We start from the raw sequence: 19,047 nt of genomic DNA, 5'->3' as shown, positions 1-19,047 counted from the left end.
GTAGGTGGAAACATGAATGGGAAGGTAAGGCCATCAGCACCTGTGAGAATCGCCTCTCCACCCCGCCCCCGCCCCCAAATTATCTTGCCTTAAATAAAAGCAACAGAGTGACAGGGGAGTGGCACAAAAGCCAGCATTTCAAGGACTCATGCTGGAAATGATTAAAAGGCACATTTTACTGTGCTTGGCCACTTGAGGTTCTCACTTGGGCTCCCCTGGCTGTCTCCGGGTCTCTCTTTCACACACACACACACACACACACACTCTCACACAACCCCTTGGCAACTGTGTTTCCACCAAGTAGCTACAGCTGATTGACCCTGAGTGATCACCTGACCCAAAGGGCCCTAATGCTTGACTGGAGAGCAGCCAATCAGATAGTCTCCATCAAGAATCTAAGCTAGAGACAGTTGTCAGAAGTCCAGCACTTAGTGATGATAATGCAGACTCAAGACTGGGGGCGTCCATCTTTAGCCACAGGCCTGCCGATGAGTAGAGAAACAAAACAATGGAGCAACGAAGTGTGCTCAAGAAGCCCTGTGGTCTGAGTAATGAAAAACCATGGGAGTAGCTGCCTAGACCTAGAACCTCTTCTGAGGGCCTACCTGTAGTTCTCAGGAGGGCCATCTGTGCTTACTTCCGAGGACATGTTCCTAAAGCCTTGTAATAACCCATCCACCTTTACTTGAGCCAGTCAGCCAACTAACAAGCAACGATTCCTGAGAACATAAATTTAACAAGGTGGTCAACAGATCCTCAGCAGATATGTGTTCATCTTGTCTTTGCTTAAGAGTCGTAATCTGACCTTTTTTGAAAGTTATGCTTTAGCTGTTTCCTCTTACCTAGTAGAAAGCAGAGAACTCACAATGACTGCTAGAATTTTAATGCGGGAGATTACAATAACCACCCTCTCCCGCACCACCACCCTGATAAACCTTAAAGACATGTTGAAACATCAAAGTAGAATCCTGTTTTGATTACATCATTCATAATTCTTGTTCAGGATATTTTATACATAAGGATATGTCCAAAATCTGATCTCCACCCTCGGAACTCTTATCGGGGAATCCTGAGACACACAGCTCAACAGCTGTGTGATTGAGCTGTGTGATCTTGGACAAGTTTACTCCCATTTCTGAGTCTCTGTTTCTTCATCTACAGAATGAAGTGGTGGGAGAACATAATGGTTCTCAAACCTGATTGTGCTTCACAATCCCTTAGGGAGTTTGTTACATTCACGGGCTCAGTCTCTAGAAATTCTGATTCAGTACATCTGAAGTGAAACCAAGGGATAGGTATTTTTTAACAGGGATTAATTACATCAGGTGATTTTGATGTAGCTGATTCATGCACTGATGTTCGGGCACCTAGAACCACTTCCAGCTCTAACGTTCTGTGGTTCTCTACTCTTCACCAATTGCTGACCTCCGTATGCAGGGCTTAGGTTCTAAATACGACATGGTCAAATTTATACATGGAGATCTCTTAAACCGCTCATGCATGCTTTCGCATCTACAATCCTCTTTGGTAATTTTTATGCATACTAAAGTTTGAAAATGACTGAGCAAGACTAAATGGAGGAACAAACAAAGGCTTGATTGTGGGATGCTAGCTCCCGGGAACTACCAGCAAAATAAGGTGTAGAGAAGGCAAAGCTGAGTTTATTGTACACCATGGTGAGGAGAGTCCTGCCTCGGCAGGGTCTTAGCAGCAACTTGGACTAGGGTAGAGCACAGCAGGGATATTTCTAAGGTTTTGGAATCTGGTTTAAGGCAGGTCTTTCAGTGGGGTTAGTGCTTGATTAACTTTGGCTAAGGATTGTAATATACTAGGTTAGGATTGGTGGACACAAGGCAAGATTTTCAAAGAGTCTTGGAGGGTAAATAGTCTTTAATTTCATCTGTTGAAAAGTTTAAGTGTTTTATGTTCATTTCAATGAGATTTGGGGGGAAGTTCTTGAACAATAAAGTTATTTATAACTTTCATCTTTCTATGCAAGAGGTTTTTTTTGTGGTACGCGGGCCTCTCACTGCTGTGGCCTCTCCCGTTGCGGAGCACAGGCTCCGGACGCACAGGCTCAGCGGCCATAGCTCACGGGCCCAGCCACTCCGCGGCATATGGGATCTTCCTGGACCGGGGCACGAACCCGTGTTCCCTGCATCGGCAGGCAGACGCTCAACCACTGCACCACCAAGGAAGCCCACAAGAGTTTTTTTGAATAGTTGAAGTTATGTTGTTAAAGACAGGGGACTGGTAAAGTCCCGTTAAGGTGACAGTAACCTATATGGGTATGAATGGATTCTAAGGTCTCAGAATTATGCAGATGTCTCGTTATTCAAACTTTCCTGCCTCTTAGATAATTATCAATCTCTCTTGAAAGGCCAAGTGGAATGGATGTTGAATTATAAATCAGTGCTATTCAAAGTGTAGTCTGAAAACCAGTATTGTCTGCAAACTGCTGTTAGTCCTTGATGATCTAAATATAGAAACTAGAGTGTTTAGAAACTTTTATACAATTTAACAGTGCAATTTTATATTTATTCTTTTGTATTGTATTTTACAAAAATATTGATCTGCGATGGATTGGACCTTCACCATGGATCGTTTGAAAAGCACTGTTCTAACTTGCTCTGGTTTGCTTACAGATTTTTATACACTCTCTTTTGATATTATGCTTTTATAGTCCTTATGGATATGAATTGATCAGGTATTTGTTCAAAGGTTAAATGACATAATATATTGGAAAGCACCTTGCATGGGGCCTGGCATTGAAGAAGACAGAATCTAAATCTAGCTTAATCAGGGACACACACTGCAGGCTGTTCATTGATAAGATGCTAAGAAGAACCTGCGCCAGCTCCCTCTAATCTAAATTGATATTTACAATCATGGCCCCACTGACCAGCTGCCCCTCTCATGCTTGGTCATTGGTTTCATCTTACCCAGGCGTTACATGATAAGGACAGCCTCATAAGTTACATGTGTGTTGCTGTGAGGCTCTGCTGACCCTCTAGGCCAGTCTCTCTTCGAAATGTATACCTAAGCAAACTGTCCTGGGAGAGAATAACTCAGATTCCAGTCCTAGCTCAGTGGCTAGATGACCTTGGACAAATATCTGTCCTTCCTGTACTTTCATTTCCATCACCAATAAAGTGAAACCAAGGTAGTTCCTACTAACTGAACATCCCACTTATCTTATGATCGACAGTTTCAACCTAGGTTATACCCAACAGAATGAGTACATTTGTGTACCTGTATACACGTACTAGAAGATTCATAGCAGCACCATTCAAATGCCTATTAACAGTTGAATTGATAGGTAAATTGGGATAGTCACACAATGTAATGTTATACAGCAATGAGAATGAACTGTTTGCAACTCCAGAAGCAATAGGAATGTCCTTCACAATATAATGTTGAGTGAAAAAAAATTCAGACACGAAAGAGCATATGCTGTATCATTCTATTCATATAAAGTTCAAAAAACAGGCAAGACTAGTCTCTGATGTTAGAGTCATGAAAATGATTAGGTTTGGGAGGGGTAGTGACTAGAACAGGGAGGGGGGAAGGTATGAGAGAGGCTACTGGGGCTGGTGATGTTCTGTTTCTTGATCTGGGTGCTGATTACATGGGTGTATTTACTTTGAAAATTCATGGAATGTTTACTTAATACTTTGAGCAATTTTCTGTAAGTATATTGTACTTCAATAAAAATGTACACACTTATCACAAAAATGACTGAGTTTTTTAAATGAAGCCATGGGATTGCATGCTCTGTAGTGTCCCCTTTACCTCTGTGGTCTCCTTCTCCAACTCCCATGTTTAACTTATGAGCTGTTCTGATCATCTAACTCTTCAGTAAGATGAAACTGATGACCAGTGGCTCACATCACTCAAAAATCCACTCAAACTAGGACAGTTCTGTCCTCAGACCTTGCCTTAGAGGACCCTTTTTCTAGCTCAGCACGTGCAGCCCTCAGCCACCCAGCATTGTTCCCATTCTAGTCCCCTCAGCAACTTCAACATGTAGGGCTTTGTGATTTACAAGGTAGGACCGTGTCATGGTGAAGGTCTGGGGTTCAAATCGCCATTCAGCAGCCTAATATCTGTATAATTTAACCCCTCTGTGCCTCAGTTTTCTCATCAAAATGAGTTCTCTCCTCATGGGCTTATTGGGACGATCAGGAGAGTTAGTATAAATAAACTACTCAGCTCAGTGCCCAGCAGATAACAAGTCTTAGTTCAATAAATATTCATTATTAGTATCTCTTTTGAGACTCATATGATATTATCGTTATCTCCATTACATAGATGAATAACTTGAAATTTGGAGAGTTTAAACTTACTTCAGATCACATAGCAAATAACCGAGAGAATAATACTATAGCCTTTAGCATCTGTTCTGCCAAAGATTCATAGAATCTACAGTTTTCAGCTAGGATTATAGTCCTTCAGAATAAAGACTATATTTCCCTGCTAGGTGTGAGTACATGACTAAATTTCAACCAATGAGATGTAAGCAAAAGTGTTATATGACAGCTTCTAGGAGTCCTCCCAACAGTAGATGGGAATTGGATGTTCAGCTTCTCAGACCATCATACTATGCGATACAAGCCAAGCCTCCCACTGAGAACAGCTGGAAAAGCTGGACAAAATGTAAACTAAATCTGTTTGAGAGCACTGGAAAGCTGACGGAACTTACAAGGCCAAGATCTAGGAGAAGGAGGAAACCCACAGAGGTGAGCCGGTCACTTGGGACTACTTTCCCGCTAGCGGCACCTGCCAATTTCAGAGGTAGCAGCTGAAGAGGTTGAGCAGGGCAGTTGTCAACCTCACAAGGGTAGACAGACAAAAGTTCAGGTGGCACCAAACTGGGGGCCTCTAATAAGGCCCGCTCGCTTTGGTTTGGGACTCCAAAATATTTCACTCTAGTAGACAAAGAGAAAAGAAAGGCATTTTCAGTTAAAAAAAAAACTACACAACTGAGAAAAAGTATTAATAAATAGCAGATCCAAACAAAAGGAAATACTGAAGTGGATGGCAGAAGGAAAATTGTTCCAGATGGAAGAAGAAAGAACAAATAAAAGGATAAATATATGGGTGCAGCTAAAAGAATGTTAACTACATAAAATGACAATAATAATGTCTTACAGGGCTTAAAAATACATAAATCAAATTAAAATGCACAAAAGCAAAAGCATTTAAATTGGGAAGTGAGTAAATGAAGTTAAGTTCTAAGATCCAGGCATTATCTGTGAAGAAGTAAAAGTAACAATTTATACTGGACTTTGATAAATCGAGGAATCATGTTGCAACCTCTAGGGTAACCATTAAAAGAATAGTAAAAGAGTAACTACTAAGATAATGGAGAGATAATTGGAGTGTGTGTGTTCCATTCAGACAGATTTCGTAAATTGTGTTTATATCTGTCATATTTAAGGCAACTTGTCTTTTGCATTCTATTTTGCTGTGTTCCTTTTTTGCTGTGTAAGTTAAAAACCCAGGATAGAGGTAAACTAAGCATCTCAAATCAAATTAAGGTAAAATTCAAACTGGAAGAGGCTTTCACTGGGGAAAGCTTCACATTCCCCAACTGTGAATACCATATGTTATGGGTTGAATTGTGTCCCCTAAAAAAGACGGGTTGAAGTCCTAACCCCTAGAACCTTAGAATATGACGTTATTTGGAAGTGGAGTCACTGCAGATGTAACTAGTTATGTTAAAATAGCATGTTAGGGGGCTTCCCTGGTGGCGCAGTGGCTGAGAGTCCGCCTGCCGATGCAGGGGACACGGGTTCGTGCCCCAGTCTGGGAAGATCCCATATGCCACGGAGCGGCTGGGCCCGTGAGCCATGGCCACTGAGCCTGCGCATCCAGAGCCTGTGCTCCGCAACAGGAGAGGCCACAACAGTGAGAGGCCCGCGTACCGCCAAAAAAAAAAAAAAAAAAGCATGTTAGGTCATACTAGGTGGACATCTAATATAGTAAGACCAGTTAGGAGAGGATGGAATTTAGTCCCTGACATGCACAGAGGAAAGATGATGTGAAAACACATGGGAGGAAGAGGCCCACCGGAATTGTGCTGTCACAGCCAAGGAATGCCTGGGGCCACCAAAAGCTGGAAGAGACCAGAAAATACCCTCCCCTAGGGGCTTGAGAGGAAGCATTGCCTGGAAGTCACCTTCATTTTGGACTTCTGGCCTCCAGAACTGTGACAGAGTAAATTTCTGTTGTTTTAAGCCACCCAGTTTGTGGTGCTTTGTTACAGCAGCCCTAGGAAACTGATATACCATCTAAGGGACAATATGGGAGGCGCCTGCAGATCACGAAGAGGGTTTTACAAAGGGTCTGGATCCCAATCAGTCATTGGAGGTCGTTTGACCACATCAAAGCAGCGGGATCAGGGGATGTGGAGAGAAGCTAGACAGAGCCTCTTGGAGACCTCTTTAGTCACTGAAAGCAAGGTATGCTCACGGGATGAAAAGAATGTGTGAAATGAAATGGTTCTGGACTCAGAGCCTTAAGTGAGAATTCCTATTGCACATTCCCCTCAGGAACTCTGGGATATTAGCAGTGGCCTTCGAAGACCAGGCTGCCAGTGGGCATGTCCTTCAGGGGTCCTACTTGCTGAGGGCAGGGGTGGGCAAGGGCTTCTCTAGGTGAGCAGGGAAGGCATTGGGCCAGGGGGAACGTCGGCAGACCTCAGCCTTGGTTTGTGACATGGTGGACTGAGGGTGGGGATGGTTTTGAGGATCCCACAGACGATGCTATTCAAATGGCCTCTGATCCAGCCATGGCGGAATGTGTCCCAAGTTCTCAGAGACAGGTGACCTGCTTACCTATTCTTCAGGTGCCTAGGAATGAACTGTAAACATTAGTAGGGGGATTTCCTCACCTGAGCATGATAGCTGAGCGTCACCTACATGTAGAGTTGAAGCCACTAAAATCAGAGGCTCCTACTTGAGTTATTTAGCAGAGGACTGGAGAACACTCCAGAGAATCAGCAGCAGGGGTGAAGATTTTAAGGATAGAAAGGGGCAGCTGTCAGCCACTTCAGACTCAGCCACGCAAGAGTGCCTGGGGTTCCAGTGATTCTGTTGGTGTGGTCTGCGTCACAGGCCACCGAGATTATTCCCAAGGTCTCCCCTAACCCCTTCCCAGGGCAGGTAATCAGGGGAGCAAGGTCTTCTTTGTCACGGATGTAATCCGTTGTAATCCACCTTCTTCCCACACCCACCTCCAAGCTTGTGTGGTCTGGAGGAGCGAGAGTCTCTGCTTTCATCTTTGCTGGGGAAGATATTATGGATTTTCATACTTAAATGTGTCCTTTTAGGGAGGAAGGTTAGAAGTACTACCTCTGATGGGGAGATGCAACCGAATCACCAGGGCCAGAGAGTGTCTTCAAGGTGTACTTGAAGAACCATTGGCCAAAAAGATCTGTAAGAGGCTGGGTATTTTGTCAGCAGAGGCCAACTCAAAGAGTCCCAAAAGGTAGGTGATGATGCTCTGAGAAGTGCGTTTCTTGGTCTTGTTTACTGCTTACATCTCCTCTTGTGGAAACTGCCCATTCTTTTCCGTTCTGCTGAGATCTGAGGTGTTGTTTTCTGTCTCTGCTGTCGGGATTTGAACAGTTTGAGATTCATCATGGCCATCCCGACTATAAAGTTATAGGCTAGCCATTTCCATTTTAAAATTGGAGCCTATGTAGGGCAGACTCACTCTCACAAGGAACCTGCAAGGTAGGGAGGAGGGGAGGGAGGCAGGGAGAGAGAAGGGAGGGAGAGAGGATCAGCCCCACTTCACAGATGAAGACGCTGAGGCACAGCTGAGTTGTTCAATGTCATCCAGTGAGCAGTGGCAGAGCTGGAATCTGAGCCCTGAGTTAGTGACTCATGCTCAGCTTACCATGTTTAGAATAATTGTACTTGTTGATTTTTTCTTGAGACACACACACACACACATACACACATTTTCCCCAAATTCTTAGGGAACCATTTTCTGCTATTCTGGCGATAGGCAGGGGACTGAATTCTTGTGCCTCTGGTGTACGGGGAACTGATGCCCTGCATCCGGTTATTTCAGTGTCACACAGGCCCCCGAGTGCTGTTTCCCAGTGAGCCCTGTATTGCTCCCCTCTCCACCTCTGCGCACTCTTTATAAGCACCTGCAGAAGCCAGCTCGCTCTCAGCTAGTTCCCAACACACTCCCTGGTCCTTCCTCTCCCATCCCCTTGGCCCTGTGCTCTCAGCCCCCTACCCTTGGGACTGGGGGTTGGATTGTGTAGTGCAATTTCGGGCAAAAAGTCCCCTTGGGGGGTGGGTCCACGGCAGTGCGTCAGCGGTACCTGATCCCCCAGGATAAAACAAGATGCCTGTTCCTAGAGTATCATGGTTACTGTAAGATTTTTGTGAGCAGTGGTGGAGGTTAGGTAATTTAACTGTTTAAACAATTGTTTTTGTGTTTGAGTATATATAGATGTAGAATAGAAGGAAAAATAAAAACACTTCAAAGTGGCAGCTTGGGTTTTTAATGCCAGATTTCCCTGAGCAGGGCTGGGCACTGGTGTGTTGGGAGAGGGTGGCAATGAGAACAGATCTAGGAAAGGAAGGGAAGGAACAGGTAAGCACAAGGCACAAGTGTGGGTGGGGACACAGAGAGAGGTCATACGACCTGGCGTCAAGGGCCTGGGCTCCAGAGGCCAGCATCTGGGTCCAGCCCCAGTTTCACCACTTTTTACCTGGACTACCAGGTGAGCTCCTGGGCCTCTTGTGTCTCCGTCTCATCATCTCAAAATGGGGCAATGTTTATCTTAAGGATTTTGTTTTCAGGATTAAATGGAATAATGCATCTACAGAGCTTATTACAGCATCTGGCAGGTGAAGTGAGCTGCATTCACAGGACCTATTACCATTATCAGGGTCAGAGGGCTCCTCAGGGGAGCTGTGACAGCATAGGTCTTGCTTTTTTTGTTTCTAGAAAGGAGCTGGGAGAGGGAGTGAGTGTCAAATTACCAATCCTGCCCTGAAGGCTGAGGGGTGGTGAGAGTAGCTCTGTGGGCAAATGAGCCCCAGCATGGGCACAAGGAAAACTTGCAGAATGCCATGGAAGGTGGCTGGTCTTTCCCTTGGCATGTTAGCGCTTGTGAAACAGGAGCTCTCATCTGCATTTATGTTTACTTTCTGTTGACAGTCAATGTAAAAAATGAATCATTTCAAATATTCCACCAGCAGACAACAGCTTCCGGACAATGCGGGAACTCAGTGTGAAATGATGGGGAACAGACACTTGACTCACCTGAGGCGGCAATTCTGGTGAATCATGTGCTCACATTTCATGAATCTGCAATGCCGGGATTAAGAACAGAAACAAACAAATAAACCAAAAACTTCAGTCCTGAAAGGGTGTGAGTTGAAGGAAGGGGCCAGCTCTGTGCAGAGGGGAGTATTCCTGTTGCATGAATGAAATACAAAACCGGGTTGTACCGGGTAAGAGAAATGGGAGCTGGGACAGGAGTGGCCCCCTCTCTCCCCCTCCCCAGCTCTGAGAACAGCTTTCTTTGTTGAGAGAACACACCTGAGGCAAGCCTTCTTCACTTCTCCTCCCACTCACGTCCAGGTAAGTCCTGCCAGGTGCCCCGGTGGGAATAAAGCATCCAATGATAATTCACAGACTCCTACATGAAATCAAAGCTTTGCTCACGTCCTTTCACTGGAATAAAGAAATGAAACGGACGCTGCCCTCAGAGGTGCCAGACCAAACCCTCATGTTTGGATTCTTTCTACAGAAAACCATTTGTTTTTGATTCATTTCAGTATTTATAGCAGTGCACATGTAACACATTTCAATCCACGTGAATAGTTCCCAATTGTTGAAGCAAATCAATCTTTCACAAGCCACTCAGCAGTGAGGTTAGAAGATAAACAGTAGGTGAAATAGTACACGCTCCCCTGTACGTGGACCTTCTTATTACAATAAACTCCTACATTTGAGCTCGCTACATCCAATGACTGCCACTCTCTCCTTTCATGTGGCAGCCCCAGCTGCCCCCTGCCACCTCTGCCCTGCTGAGGGAGTTCTCTCATCAACTGCCTGGGTGAGACATGCTGCCGTTTTCAGTTTGGAAGGAAAAGCCTGTAAATCTGCTTCCTGGGAACGCAGACACTGCTGAATCGTCATCTGCCTCCACAATGCAGGAAACATCAATTTCACTGCAGCTCATCAGAGCTGCAAACACCTGCCACTTCCTTTCTCAGTTGCAATTAATATGCTGCATCTCAACATCCCTTGATTCCAAGCAGCCTAACACTGCCGAAGTCCAGGTTTAAATGCAACAGTATAAGCTGATGTTATTTTTCACAGTTTTAGAAACATGAACTTGTGCTCTTATTGCCAAAGAAGCACTACAAATAGTTGGGGAGATAAGTCTTTGTGCTTGAGATAAATGTGAGAAGAATAGGTTGATGATTATAATAAAAATGGCTCTTTATTTTATTTTTTAAATTTATTTGGGAGTGGTAGTTGTTTATCTTTGTATTTACTTGCGGGTGGAGGAATAATGTTCTTTCTGTATCCTTACATCTAGCACAGGGTTTCTGAATCCCACAGGTATTTGGAAGATGTTTATTAAACACATAAATAAATGAATGGTTTGGGAGAGCAAGTTTAAGAACAGTCCTCTTGGTCCAGCTTACGTAAAATTCTGAAGTTTTAATTGTGAGCCTTTTGGTTTAACTTAGAAGCTGTGTGAGACTATGAAATGTGTGTGACCTGAGGCTGGGGCTTTCTGTCTCATTCAGAGTCCTAAATGGCTCAGCCTTGATCACAAGTGTTATTTTATGGGAAAGTGAAGGCTCCGTCTGTTTTCATCATAATCCTACCCATACTGTATACACAGAAACTGTCTTCAAATGGTACAATGTTTTACCTTTCGAGGGTCTTAGAACTTTCTCTATTGCAATCATTTAACATAGTTCAACAGCCACAATATTTGTATCCTTTTGGAAATGATCATTAAAATGGTTTTTAAGTACTGGGAAAACTGAAAGCCAGTGTAAGTAGAAGGCTGTTAAATATGAGGTCTATGTTTTAACTTGGCCAGATAAGACTCAGCCTTAAACCGCAGAACAATCTTTGGAAGAGAAAGTGAGCAAACTGCTTCTCTCATCTATCAACAGAATACTGGGGCCAAGAACCACCTTCTTTCTTGGCCCTCTTGGGAGAATCTTTCTTTTAAACCAAAATAGAACAAATTAAAATAAGTGGCAATTAATCCTTTTGCACAAAAACAACCCAGACCCTACACATTTGAGCATCATCTATTAAACGTACGCAAGCAAATGGTAACCGGGCTTGAATAATTCTACCCATTCTAGAAGGAAAACTGAAGTTGTGTATCTTTCTTAAAATGAATTAACATTCCTACGCGTCTGTAGTCTTACCTCTGAATGCCTGATGGCAGAAAATATTATCTTGACTACCTCCATAAATCTTTAATACTGTACAACTTATTGCCCCAAACTTCTGGGTTATTTGCATATTAAATAGCTTATATACCAATAGCTTAGTGCTAATAGGTCTTCTCCAAAGTATAACACAGGAAAACCAGAATAATGAGGAAATCATATTAGCCATTTCCACCAAATATACAAATAAATAAAAAGAGATAAATAGCCCTAAGTGGCACAGTTTTCAGAGAGAGAGAGAGAGAGAGAGAGAGAGAGAAATAGATGCTTGTATATATTTCCTAATAATAGAATTCAGGCACTAGAAGACCTGATTATTAAAAGAAAAAAGAAAAGGAAAAGGAAGGAGAGAAGAAAGGAAAAGGAAGGAGAGAAGAAAGAAAAAGAACTACAACCTTTGGAACTTGGTATATGCATGGAAAGGTTGTGTTTTAATACCACCCAAAATGTTGGCTGACTCAGGAAATCAAGCGCACTTCTAATTTCCGGCTTTTCAGCTAACCAGGTTGGTGTGCACGGACAGCATCTCAGACAAAAGTGGTTTATGGGTTAACTTATACTGAGGTAAGTTAGCTCTCCAGGCAGTTGCAAAGCACCATTTGTCCACCAATACATTTAAAAACTTGCAGAAATGACAGGCCAAACATACAACAAAGAGTTCTTCAGTCTGTCTCATGTCAATGATGGACTGACTCCTCAAAGAATCCCACTGAGGGAAAACAATCAAATACTTTATGACAACAAATCACCATTTAAAATCTTTTCTTTGGTTCCCCTATGAACAGTCAAAATGTCCCAGGAATCCCATATCAGTGCACAAACTCCATCTCCCAGCTTTCTTTTCACATTGAAAATGTCATCAAAGAATCCATTACCCAGTTTGGGATTTGGTAAATGGGACCACTGCTCCCCACTCCACCTTGAAGGCAGAGGTGGCCTTGTCTTGTCGTGGATTTCCTGGGCAATCCCTGGAGACAGTGTCAGAGATGTTTAGACCTAAGACCACCACCGAGGAGCATCCCTCACCTGGATCACCAGAATGTTCGTTTTTAGTAGCAGCATCAACCTCACCAATATTTTATCAACAAATGAAAGAGTTTTATAATACTTTTTGCCATTACCAATAGTTACAAAAAAGTGCTTCAAAATTATTCATTTTCTAGAAACGTTTTTCAGTATGTTGCAGCGGCAATAAGGAGAGTGCTCTGGGGGGAAAAAAAAAGGCTTTTCTAAGCCAACAGCATTTGGTGTTAACTAACAGTCCTGCTGGTATGAAGTCAAAGTTTTATTTCCTTTTTTCCTTCTTTTTTTTTTTAAATAAAATTAAGGCTCAAATGTTCTATTAAACTCTCATTGCTTATGTATATTATATTAAGGCTTATAACTACACCTGGTAAATTAAATTCATCCTGGATTGAATTAACACCTGCTATATGAATTATTTGCTTTATGTAATCAGTAATCTCAAGGTTTCTTCTCTTTCTCTGGAAACACAATTTAAATATTAACCTAATCTTTCAACTGCGGCTGCTTCTTTCTGACATTTGGAAACCGGTCATCCATGCAAAAAAAGGCAAATATGGATATATTAATGAAAAGGCAGCTTCTTAAAAATCTTTAGATGTGTAACTCAATGAATTTGGGAAAAGAAAATGATGAAAGCAGCAGGAAAATCGATCTCTGTGTCACTTTCTACGGAAAGCAATGCTGATCATCTGCCACGGTCACCTCCAATTTAAGAGACCCACTGAAGTTGACTGCCAATTTCAAAAGAGTCTTTGTATTTTCTTCATTATAATCTCTGGAAGGATCTTGGGCAGCTGGAGTACATATGAGAGGATCTTAAATTCTTTTAAAAATATTGCAAGGGGGCTTCCCTGGTGGCGCAGTGGTTGGGAGTCCGCCTGCCGATGCAGGGGACACGGGTTCGTGCCCCGGTCCAGGAAGATCCCACATGCCGCAGAGTGGCTGGGCCCGTGAGCCATGGCCGCTGAGCCTGCGCGTCCAGAGCCTGTGCTCCGCAACAGGAGAGGACACAACAGTGAGAGGCCCGCGTACTGCAAAATAATATATATATATATATATTGCAGCATGGTATAAGTTACGTTCCAGGTCTGACATATCCTGTGAAAGGAAGAAGGAGAGAGTGAAGGGTGCTTGGCCTGATCTGGTCCTCGGCTTGCTCCCTGTGGGGCTTCCTCATGTCCTGCTCAGCTGACAGCCCCTGGAGAATATGAAGCTTTCAAAGCGCTGGTCTTCAGCCTTTTCTTGTACGCGTTGTTCCTCTAAGGAGTCCACCAGTTTGTCCCTTTGCTCAATTACTTGCATCATCTCGGTGAGTATTTCTTGCTCCTCGTTCAGATCATTCTCATCTTTCTGGCTCTCTACAGAAACAAACAAACAAACAAAAATAAGTAAAAAATAAAAACAAACAAGAACACCCACATTGGACTTCAGGTAAGATTTGACCCCAGGAGAACTTTTGGCATGGGCATTCTTGATTGTTCTGGACTTGTTCTGCCCTTTAATTTCCATGGAGAAAACAAGGAAGTGAATTTAACACCAGGGACCTGCCCTCCAAGTCACAGATTAGAAAGGTGGGTGCTTTGTGCTGCTGTCAGCTCAGTTTTCATCTTGAGACTCTATATAAAGTGACAGGGAAAACCCCTTTGTGGGAAAAAGAAGTTAATACCAGCCAAGTCCTGCCAAGCCCTCCAACCTGCCCTCCCCTCACAAAAAAGAAACCAACAAGGCAACACAAAGGCAGTTTCCCCTAAACACGTCTGAGCAAAGCGATCTGTGAGAAAAGTTTCTAAGTAAACCGTCCGCATCAGTGGAAGCTATTTCAATGATGAGAATCCTTTTTTCATTTGTAGTTAATGAAAAATTGCAGCCCTTTGAATAGAGACCAGGCGGCAGCCAAGTGAGGTTATGGCTGGCCGCTAGGAGGATGTTTCCACACTGTGACTATGCTTCTCCCTGAGTGCATGACCTTCTTCCTAATTGGCCCGAGACATTCGATTGCCTCAGGGAGACGAGATTTTTATAAAAGGAAGGAAAAGAGTAAGAAACAGGTAGTAATGACTTTCTGACACTCAAAATAGGATTTTAAAGGCAGATTTTAAATCTTGTCAACCAGATTATTGCCTTGGGAGAAGACTCTATAAATTCTGTTAGCTCTTCCTATTTAACACACTGGGACTAGGTGGTGGGCCGGATACCAGAGCAGAGATGGTACCACTGTCTCTTGCATCAGGCTGAGTTCTGAGAACAGTGTCAGGAATAAGGTACATATGGCAAAAGGGAAATAAAGAGGCACCATTCTCTTTGCAGCTCATGTTTGATGGGAGGGAGGAGAGAGAGGTCGGAGAAGATAAAGGTGAGGGCCCTGGGCTCCAGTCTCTCTGTTCTGGGCCTTGGAAGGCCCCAAAGAGGCAGGGAACGTCACATCATTTGATGGGAGCACTGGGGGGCTGAGGGACTCTTGCCCTGCCCCTTGCTTGGAACTCTGGGAAGAGGCCAGCTGGAAAGGCGCCCTGTGTGTAAACGTGGGACAGGTAGAACTTCATGGCTGAGCAGAGAAGAGGGGTCTGGGTGTGGCTCCCCAGATCTTGATCTGCTGTGTGTGGCACACATTGGTAGAGCCTAGAAATGTCCACTTGCCCCAGAGGTGCAAAGGTAGACGGCCACTGGGCCTGCCATGGGGCTCCCCGTGATGAGGGATGGAGTGGCCTCACAGTGGAGACTGTCTGGCCAGGCTGAGCGGAGCATGTGCTGAGGTGAGGCTGAGCAAGGCCAGGAGTGAGGCTCCAGGCACGCTGAGAGAATGGCCAGGCTATGGGTCAGGCCAGCCACGCACCTTGGCTGCAAATGCCAGCAGAGACAGTGGCGGCCTGATGACGGGAGACAGCTATGTGGGAGTCAATGAGTCAGAGAAACCCACACAGACTTCCAGTGCTGAGAAGTCACACAAACCCGCCTCTCGCCATTACCTGGAGGTCACCTTAAGAATCAAGCAGATGCAAGGGGTGGCAATCTGCAAGACTGAACATTTTCATCCCCCAAAGACTGAGCGTTTCCTAGAGGGACGGCATCAGCCTAAATTATTGCAGCAGACTGAGTTTACCAGAGAGGGATAAAAAAAGTTCCCTTTCCTCCCTCCCTCCCTCCCTCCCGGCTCCCCCTCCCCTCCCTCCCCCCTCCCCCTCCCCTCCCCTCCCCCCTCCCCTCCCTCCCCCTCCCCTCCCCCCTCCCCCTCCCCTCCCTCCCCCTCCCCCTCTCCTCCCTCCCCCTTCCCTCCCTCTCTCCCTCCCTTCCTTCCTTCCTTCCTTCCTCCCTCCCTTCCTGCCTTCCTTTTCTTCTTGATATCTAGTGGTATGAAGGTTTCGCGCAAGATGACAAGGCAAAATGAAGAAGCTATATTTTTTTGTACACCCCAGAAGAGTGAGAAGATGTATGACCATCATTCTTTAGTAAGAATTAAAAAAAAAAAAAGATTCAAAAGTGACTAATGGAGTCTTTGGTGGTATGTATTTTACCACCCTGATATGGAGCAAATTAAAATTTTTATGAGATGTGTAAGTGAGATATTAGTTATATAGTATGGCTTGTTAATTTAGGTACACTTCAGTATTCATGCCCCTTATTTGATTATCAACACAAAAAAATTAAAATTCCTCTCTCAGTTTTGGTTTGTCAATGATGGAACCATCTGAGCCCCTTTGGACGAATAAAAGATGATGTATGCCACTTTTATCCATTCTATACAGAGCAGTTCTCTAAGGATTTTGTTAGAAATAGTTTTCTACTGCTATAAAGAAACAATCTACAAACACTACTATGTGAAAAAGAACAGGAGACCCCAAGTCTGTGATGATCTGTTCCCAAGTCTTAGACCCATCATTTACGTTGAGCATGCTTTTTAAGTTCTCAGAGACTCGGTTTTCTAATCTGTAAAATGGGGATAAAATACCTAACTAAGAATGATCATGATGATAATGTCTCATATTTACTAAGGGCTTGCTCTGAAGCAGGTAACCCATAGGTAGGTGCAATGTTCGGTCCATGAGGTATACAGAAATGATTTAACTTGCTCTTTCAGACTTAGGTCTAAATGTAGGAAAGCCATGCACGGATCTGGCCCCCCAAACATACAGGCACAGAACAAAGTGAATATGCCTCGCAGGCTGGAGCCTATGAATGCATAAATCAGTATATGGTGTCAATTAAGTTTATTTCAACTCTCCCTCCTTCATGGTGGAAATAATTTTCTCATGTGTGATGCTCTGGCCCAGCCCATGGTGGGAAGGATGCTTCCTTTCCATTCCCCAGTGCCTGGCAGAACCAGGCCTGCCTTCCTCTGTGCTCCCAAAGCACGTAAGTCATGACCCTCATCTCACTGTGTCATAACTACTGGTCTGGGTGTCAGTCTCCCGAGTGAGGCCACAGGGCAGGGCTGCTCTTCTCCATCTGCCAGGCCCACTCTAGATTCTCAACAAATATTTGTTAAATGAATGGATGGATAAGTGAATGAATGCGTGACTAAATGACTTTGTTCCTATTAGCACATGGGATGGAGCTAAATGCTGCTATCACGGCCCCAGTGAATGAAGCTAAGAAGGACTTGCTGTGCTCTGGTGGGGGCAGAGGAAGGCTGGCTTTGTGCCCCCTCTGACTTCCAGGCTGGTGACACAAGGCAGGAAGAGCGCTCCACTCTGCAATGTGCAGCATGTTCTGGTCACGCGTCTTCATGGGGGAAAACGTCTTTAACAAAGGTCCCAAACATATCACCATACTCACCCTCCTTGAGCAATTTTTCTCTTAATTTCTGCTCCAGTCTGCTTTGATGATCTTCTAATTCTAGTTCTCGGGCCCTGGGGATGAGAGAATGTTCAAACTTTGTAAATACTGGAGATCTGTGTAGAAATATTGACTAACAAACCCATTGACCGTAGCGACTGCATTCTTTTTTCCTTATTAAAACTGGGGTCTTGGGGGCTTCCCTGGTGGCGCAGTGGTTGAGGGTCCGCCTGCCGATGCAGGGGACATGGGTTTGTGCCCCGGTCCGGGAAGATCCCACATGCCGCTGAGCGGCTGGGCCCGTGAGCCATGGCCGCTGGGCCTGCGCGTCCGGAGCCTGTGCTCCGCAAGGGGGAGGCCACAACAGTGAGAGGCCCACGTAACGCAAAAAAAAACAAAAAACAAAAAAAAACGCTGGGGTCTTGGAATATCTCAAAACTGAAAGTTTTGCTGCTGTTACTGCTGCTGAGATATGCTGAACTCAAGAGATGATGGGGAGTTGTAATGTGCTCTCAGCAAGCTTTTGGAAGGCCACCCAGGACTGGATCGTGAAGAAATGACTAGAACAGTAGAAGCAATGACAATCTGAAACTCTCCTCTCTTTTAGGGGCAACGTGACTTCAAGTATCACCTCTAACAACTCCCAGATCTCTGACTGTGGTAAACAAGAAAACAAGGAGGAAAGAGGAGTGAGACATTCTGTCCGGGTGGAGGCAGAATACTCAGACAACTACCCATCTGGTTGTAAGTGATGTGGGAAGAAGAATCAGCGATGTTTTGGAGGAGTCAAGCTGGAGTGCTGGGGACTCAGTGTGTCCACCGACAGAACAGCAAAGTCAAGAAGTTGAAGTTAGCTTTCGGTGAACTTCATGACCTTTCCATGGCTGGGGATAGCCCATGTACGTCAGAGCATGTGTGTAAGCTTCCCACAAGCTGGGCCATGTGGTAATGTGGAGGTTCTGCAAACCTTTGGGAGTGCAGGTCTGGCGTTCTCAGGAGAAATGAGGACCACAAATGGATGAGGCAGGGGTCAGAGGTGATAGGTGAAGCCACGTAATCTCTAAAAGGGAGGCTACAGAGCAGCGGTTCCCAAACCTTTTGGCACCAGGGACCAGTTTCGTGGAAGACAAGTTTTCCACGGACGGGAGTGGGGGCCGGGGGAGTGGGGGAAGGTTCAGGCTGTAATGCGAGCGATGGGGAGCGGTGGGGAGTGATGGGGAGTGATGGGGAGCGGTGGGGAGCGGTGGGGAGCGATGGGGAGTGATGGGGAGCGATGGGGAGCGGCAGATGAAGCTTCGCTCGCTTGCCCACTGTTCACCTCTGCTGTGCAGTGCAGCCCGGTTCCTAACAGGCCATGGACCAGTACCGATCCACAGCCCGGGGGTTGGGGACCCCTGCTATAGAGGAAAAAAAGGTTTGAAGACAGGACCTTGGGAACTCCTACATTTAGAAGCCAAACAAAAGAGGTAGAGCCAGGGAAGAAGCGAGCAAAAGGTTGGAAGGGTAAACAAGAAATGCAGCATCACAGAAGCCAAGAGAGGAAAGTTTCAGGAGAGAAGAGAGAGATCAAGGGTGTCCAATGCTACAGAGACACTGAAGAGGGTGAGCGCTGAGTCTAGGTCCCTGGGTTTGACGTGGAGCGGGGGGGGGGGCTTCCCTTGCAGTCCCACCTGCAGGCTGCATGTGTATCTGCTATAGCTTTGGGTCACTTACTATACCCTGTTGTCGCTGTCATTTCTACTACTTCTACTATTACGTGGGCCAAGGTCCATGCTTTGTTCAATAC

At 44.9% G+C, this 19,047-nt stretch overlaps 1 protein-coding gene across 15 annotated transcripts in view; it reads right to left on the bottom strand.

Moving 5' to 3' along the window:
* Positions 1 to 10,457: 10,457 nt before the first annotated feature.
* Positions 10,458 to 19,047, bottom strand: part of LOC116758806 (F-actin-monooxygenase MICAL2) — a 222,787-nt gene continuing 214,197 nt past the window's right edge. For 12 of the 15 annotated variants that reach the window (XR_004351240.1, XM_032642002.1, XM_032642006.1 and 9 more), the window contains 2 exons: positions 17,262 to 17,335; positions 10,458 to 13,846 (listed from right to left, as the gene is read on the bottom strand). Coding sequence is in view for 11 of the 15 variants with exons in the window: in XM_032642002.1 (XP_032497893.1) it covers positions 13,662 to 13,846; positions 17,262 to 17,335 (259 nt within the window). In the remaining 4 variants the exon portion in view is untranslated. Of the gene's footprint in view, positions 13,847 to 17,261; positions 17,336 to 19,047 lie in introns of those variants that run through there. The other 3 variants (XR_004351238.1, XR_004351239.1, XR_004351241.1) reach the window with 2 other exon arrangements.

The sequence above is a fragment of the Phocoena sinus genome, chromosome 8, assembly GCF_008692025.1.
Source record: "Phocoena sinus isolate mPhoSin1 chromosome 8, mPhoSin1.pri, whole genome shotgun sequence".
In the NCBI taxonomy this organism is placed as follows: domain Eukaryota; kingdom Metazoa; phylum Chordata; class Mammalia; order Artiodactyla; family Phocoenidae; genus Phocoena; species Phocoena sinus.
Note: the sequence above shows the minus strand (reverse complement) of the source record. Positions and strands in the feature narration are given on the sequence as shown.